This window comes from Solanum pennellii, chromosome 12 (assembly GCF_001406875.1).
Source record: "Solanum pennellii chromosome 12, SPENNV200".
Classification (NCBI taxonomy): Eukaryota; Viridiplantae; Streptophyta; class Magnoliopsida; order Solanales; family Solanaceae; genus Solanum; species Solanum pennellii.
This window is the reverse complement of record NC_028648.1, coordinates 61,904,525-61,911,521: the sequence shown is the minus strand read 5'-3', so window position 1 is coordinate 61,911,521 and position 6,997 is coordinate 61,904,525. Positions and strand designations below refer to the sequence as shown.

The 6,997-nt window shown below is 31.1% G+C and overlaps 1 protein-coding gene across 1 annotated transcript in view; it reads right to left on the bottom strand.

Moving 5' to 3' along the window:
- LOC114075339 overlaps window positions 1-859 on the bottom strand; it is a 13,313-nt gene extending 12,454 nt beyond the window's left edge. The window contains 2 exon segments of the mRNA XM_027913819.1: window positions 239-571; window positions 573-859. Coding sequence (XP_027769620.1) covers window positions 239-571; window positions 573-859 — 620 coding nt within the window.
- Window positions 860-6,997: the final 6,138 nt, after the last annotated feature.

Below are 6,997 nucleotides of genomic sequence, written 5' to 3'. Positions count from 1 at the left end.
TATATATATATATATATATATATATATATATAAAATCTTAAAATTGGGAAGTAAATAAACAACATCTATTTAGAAATATATGGTTGGTGATGACATCCTATACTAGGACACAAAAAAAAAACTCTTTAACAAGGTATGCTAGAAGCATTTGCATGTAAATAACTCAAACTCAATACCACCATATGCTAGAAAGTTTTGCAATATTCAAGTTAGAATTGCCGATAACTTCCACACATACCAATAGCGAAAAATCCTATGAGTTCTTTCATGAGACGCCGGTGAACCCTTCTCTCCTCTGCTGGTTTTCTTCTGCTTCAATAATTTTTCGACCGTCTTCACAAGCTCACTTGAATTTTTTGATTTTTCTTTTCCTGTGAGAGATACAAAATTTTCCTCTTCCTTACCATCATTATTACTCCTCTGTAACAGATCTCGGATCTTCGGCCATCGCTTCCATACAGATCCGGTTAATTTACTCTTGTTGCACTTTCCTGGTAATGCCTCACTTATCTTCAACTTCCTCATACAGTAACTTCCGGCAGGTATCATCTCCTCCTATGATTCAATTTTCTATTGATTTATCAACATCATTCCAATATGAATCGCTTAGCAATAGATCCCGGTTGAAAAGATAGAAAATTGGCTGCTGGAATCTAGTCAGAGAGTAATAGATGAATTTCTCGATTGAGTTATCCGAATTCTCAGAGGATAAAGAGAATTCAAAATCTTCTTCGTCACTATCCAAGCTATGGTTCTCCTCCGACTGAAATTTATCGGAGATTTTAGCAGCGATACCCAATACAAGTCCATAATTGTTAATATTGAGGCACAAATATTCAACTTTTCCAACTTCCTTCATCTTTCTTTTGAGTGAAATAAAAGTAATTTTTTTGGTTCTCCTCTGCAGCTGGGTTTTATTTATAGGGGTGTGCAAGTCTACTTTCCTTGTTGAAAAGGAGACCGGAGAGTTCACACCATTAAATACGTGCTTCTAGAACTTATGGAGTGTTAAGAATGTTTGGATAGAATTAAAAGTTGGTCAAATTGATTTTTAAAGCGTTTGACAAAATATATGGCAAAAAATATTAGAATAATTAATAACAAAGAAGCCTTAAAATTATATGAAAAAGAAATATTAAAAAAAATTTACTAACTAATTAAGAAGCGTTAAAAATATGTATGACAAAAAATATTAGAACAATTATTAACTAAGAAACTTTAATATATAGATATACACACACACACCATAGAAGGCTCACATCTTCAAGGATCTGTGGGAATACCGTCACACACAAAAAATAGTAAAGAACACTATTATTTTCCTTCATTCTATTACTCTTACTATATACTCTTTATATATTCCGTCACTTTCTCCCTTTCTTCTATTCTTCCTTTTCTATTTTTTTTTTATTTAACTAATATTTCATAACATATTGTCAACATGAAACTTAATATTTCAGGTATAATAAACACATACCCGTTATATTTCTAGTTACATGTTAGCTCTTCTTTATTTACTAAATTTTTTTATAGTTTATCTAACTTGATGATCTTTATTTGGAATATCTAACTCTATTATTATATACTGAGTTACATTAGTTTAATATGTATACAATTTTCTTCCAACTATTCTTTGTATTTAAATAATGTATAAAGAATAAGTTTATCATATTTATTTCTTGAACATGTTACAATGCTTTTCAAAATTTCATTTATGTATTTTATTATTGTATCTTATTTTTATGTACCTTTGCAATATAAATTTTATGTGTATTTGTATTTTGCTAAATTTATTTATGTATTTCTATATCCTCATTTTATTTGCATATTTCTATATTACTGATTTATGTACCTTAAATTCATATGTGTCCCTTTGTGATTTTTTATGAGCAATTATTTTTTTACATGATTATAAATTATTTCTAACTCTTCTCTCTTCTTCTAGTGTTCATAAAGTCGAACTTATCAAGGCTTGAGTTTGTGGAACTTGATATTATAAAAAAAAAATTATTTGTCCAGCGCCCTTCATGCTGACTTCACCATGACGCGAAAGTCTCGGTGATACTATTAAACAATAAAATGAAGCATCAAGTTAGGATAAAGTGAAGGTCATGATTTTTCTTCAACATCATCTCCACGAGGGATTAAAAACTTAATATTTAACTGTGTAAGAATCTCTTTAAATATAGATAAATGTGAAGGATCGATATGACCACCTAAAACATACAATGTTATCAAAAGCTCGATATGAGTGGATAAACCTTCTATTTCAAGATTTAAATTTCTAACTGAGTATAATTCGGCTATTCATAAAGGAAGTTCCATATTAATATTATGTGAAGATACTATCACAGATAATGATTTACTTGAGAAAACCTTTTCCACTTTTCACGCTTCAAAATTGTAATCACAACAACAATACTATGAAAAGGGTTTGAAAAATATTTTGAACTAACTACATGCATACTTGTGACTAAGTAGAATAATAATTTATTGATGGAAATTCATGTAGCCCATCCTACTTGTTGTGCTCCATTCGCTGAAGCAAATACTATAGAAACACATGATCAGTGCGAATCGGGACGAAATAATTATCCTGATCGTGGACGTGAATGAGGACGTGGTATAGGACGAAATAATTGTTGCCATTATGGTAGAATCTATATTTGTCACCTATATGATATGAAAGGTCATTGTAAACGTGAATGAGGACATCCTATAGGAAAAAATAGTTATTGCCATTATGTTAGAATCTACATTTTCCACAGATATGATATGCGAGGTCATTGGACACGTGAATGTCGTACGTCTGATCATTTTGTTAAGCTTTATCAAATCCCTTTTAAAAATAAAATATAACAATGTTGCGGCACACTTGTCTTTTTGGATGATGAGGATGAAGCAACTCCCTCAAATAAATATGATAATATTGAGGCAAATCTTACATATAAGATGATGACTTTGAAGCCTCCCAAACATTACTCATTTCAAAGATGCAAATTTTTATGAAAGTATTGATTGAAGAATTGATGGTCTAAGTGATGATAGATTTATAAGAATAAGTATTGTTTTTCTATTATGTTTACAACTGTTTTTTTCTTTCTAAATGCTTTTCTTACGATATTATATCTTACTAATTTCTCTATTTAAGTAAGATGATATAGAGTGTTAGCATTTTTGTTAGTGCTGATATGGTCCGTATTATATGAGTCAATTATCCCACTACATGGACCCATTATCCTACTACTCTAGTGGTTGTTAACTCCCCATAACCTCTTAACCCTTCATGATGGAAGCACAATTATAAATATGTCATTTGGTTCAAAGGTCCCTAAGCACATTACTTCTAAAAACTCCATACCATCTAAGAGTGCTGTTTTGAGTTCTTAAAAGATCTTTGAAGCAAAGAAGAATTGTAGACTCCGACTATATCGCTAACAATGGCTGGAGGTATGTCGATCACTCTAAACTTCCGCTGCGTCATTGCTTTGCAATATCATACATTTGGTATCAGAGCCATTGAATTTCCTCTGCTTTGTTAATTGTCAGAATTCTCCAAAATCGCTCAAAATGGTTCTCAAAAAATCAGATTTTGTTTTGAAATTTTTGAAAACATTTCCTAATAATAAAAATCAAAGAGATTGTTCTTTTGTTGCATAATGTTCAACAATAAATCTTCTATATGATTTTGAGTTAATATTTAGTGATTCATATAAATTATTTTGATAAGGGATTTAGCCACAACAATCTTAATGAAATGATAATATATATTATATTTTGGATCACTTAAAGAAATAAATGTCTAAGTGATCTAGTATTTATTTGATTAAAGTTTAGTCACAACATCTTTAATTGAATAAAATTTTAAAAGTTAAAGATCACATAAAGAAATTTTTAGACATTAGAATTGTAATTAATTATGCATGATATGATAACTTAATTTTTTTATTATTAAGTTGCATATTTAATTAAAATGAAATATTAAATACTTTTCATAGTTATTCACAGGAATTATGAATGAGAGTTCAATATTTTTGTCATAAAGATAGAATCTCATGCTATTAAATTGATAATTTTATCATAAATATGAATCCAATCGAATTAAAAATTTATCCCACAGGCAATTTTTATGTCAGTAGATTCAACTTTATATTACTTGCCTCAAATATATTTTAAGTATGTATACTTTTTGCAGTTATGCAACATGAAAATTTCTCTGATATTTATGATATGGCAGAACTGAATGGTGAGAACTATAAGATTTGGAATGAGAGAATTCTTCTTCACTTAGGGTGTATGGATATTGATTATGCTATCAGGAAAGACGGTCCACCTATTAATGACATCAACACTCAAGATGAAATTTTTCTTCATGAACAATGGGAACGCTCTAACTATTTGAGTGTTATGTTCATTAAGACCAAAATCTCTACAGGTATTTATGGTTCTGTCGAATAGTATAATTATGAAATTCTCATCAATGAGGCTCACTAGTGTGAGAAATGTGTGTGATCACATTATGAAAATGCAAGACTTAGCGTCTCAACTAAAGATTCTTGAAGTCGAAATGTCTGAAACTTTTCTTGTGAACTATATCCTGAATACTCTACCTGCACAGTATGGTCCCTTTAAGATCTATTATAACACACATAATGAAAATGGTCTATTAATGAACTCATGTCCATATGTGTTCAAGAGGAAGGTCGACTACTGATAGAGACAGGAGAAAGTGTATTCATGAATACTCAAGGAAAGAAGACCAATCAAGACAACAAGAGGTCTAAAGGAAATGCACCACTTGACACTGACATAGAAAAGGAAGCTAAGTGTAGCTTCTGTAGAAAGAAGGGGCACATAAGGTAGGATTGTGTCAAGTTTCAACAATGACTTGTTAAGAAAGGTACTTCTATCTCTCTTATTTTTTATGAAGCTAATATGATTGATGTTAATCATAACACGTGGTGGATTGATTTTTGCTTCTACAATCGACATTACGAATTCGTAGCAGGATTTAAGAAACATGCGGAAGCTCGTGGGAGCTGAACGAAGTATCTATTCTGGAAACAAGATACAATTGCAAGTGGAAGCTATTGAGACATGAAATTGTGTTCTTAGTAGTAGTTTTATTTTAGAGTTAGAAAAGACTTTTTATGTTCCTAATTTTTCTAGGAATTTAATTTCACTATCAACACTTGTACCTTTGGAATATTCCTTCTTTCTAGAAGGTGATTCCAAACTATTTTATAAATCTAAACTTATTGGATATGGTGCATTTTCTAATGGTCTTTTCTCTATTTACAAAATGACTCCACTCATATTGTTATACATGTACAAAATGAAACTAAAAGATGTGTAATAAATGTAGATTTCTCTATCTTATGACATCGGAGATTGGGACATATCTCCATCGATAAAATTAAGAGATTAGTAAATGATGGAGTACTTAGTACTTTGAATTTTACTGATTTAAATACTTGTACGGACTGCATTAAAGGCAAGCAGACCAACAAATCAAAGAAAGGCCAAGAGGAGTTCAACCATATTAGAAATCATACATTCAGATATATATTGTCGAGACATGGACGTATATGGTCAGAAATACTTTATCACTTTTATGGAAATTTACTCACGATATATGTATCTCTACATGCTCCATAATAAGAGCAAAGCATTAGAAGCCTTTAATGTTTTGAAGGCTGAAGCAGAGAAACAATGCGAAAAACAAATTATGATTGTGAGAACTGATAGAGGTTGTGATTATTATGGTATATATACAGAAGATGGACAAGCTCAAGGTCCATTGGCGAAGTTTCTTCGACAAAATGGGGTTGTTGTCTAATATACTATGCCTGGTTCTTCGAATCAGAATGGTGTAGCAGAAAGAAGAAACAGATAATTATTGGACATAGTGCGTAGTATGTTAAGTAGCTCTAAGATACCTAAGTCTTTGTGGATTCAATCTCCTAAGACAACAGTGTATATATTAAACCGAGTTCCAACTAGGGTTCTTCCAAAAACGCTTTTTGATTTATTTAAAGGTTGGATACCTAGTTTGACACATATACATGTATGTGATGCCCGTTTGAAGTTAGAATTTACAACCCACAAGAAAAAAACTGCATCCTAGAACCATTAATGGATATTTCATTGGATATGCCGAAAGGTCTAAAGGATACTAACTCTACTGTCTATCTAATGGTATTACGATTCTTGAATCAAGAAATGCAAAATTTCTTGAAAATGACTTACTAGAGGGAGTGATCAATTTCAGAATACAATTTCTATAAGAGATCAAACTTCCACTTCAAGTCAAAAATTGATTGTTGTACATAATACCCCTCAAGTTCAATTGGGTGTTGAGAAACAATCAGAGATTCCACAAGCTGCGAAAAACATGCGTATATATAATTTGTTCATGTAATTCCTGAAATTATTGAACAACAAGTTGAACAACATAATACACAGGAAAATGTTGGTGCAACATTGAGAAGATATACTAGACAAAGAAAATCAGCAATTCTTAGTGACTTTGTTGTATATTTGCAAGAATCTGACATTGGTGTTGAAAATTATCTTGAGTCTTTTTCACAAGCCATGAATTCTAAAGAGTATGAATTGTGGTACAATGTGATGAAAGAAGAGATGAATTCTATGAAAAGTAATGAGGTCTGGGATCTTGTCGATTTTCCCAGTGGTGTTAAAACCATTGGATGTAAATGTGGTCTTAAGACTAAAAAGGACCCATCAGGCAACATAGAAAGATATAAAGCAAGACTCATTGCTAAATGATTCACTCAAAAGGAAGGAATTGATAACATAGAGATATTTTCTCCTATGTCTAAAAAAGATTCCTTGCGCATAATATTGACATTAGTAGCACACTTTGACTTAGAATTTTAACAGATGGATGTAAAAACCACATTTCTCAATGGTGATCTAGAGGAAGAGGTTATATGAAACAACCTAAAAGATTCTCCTCTAGTAATGGTGATCACTT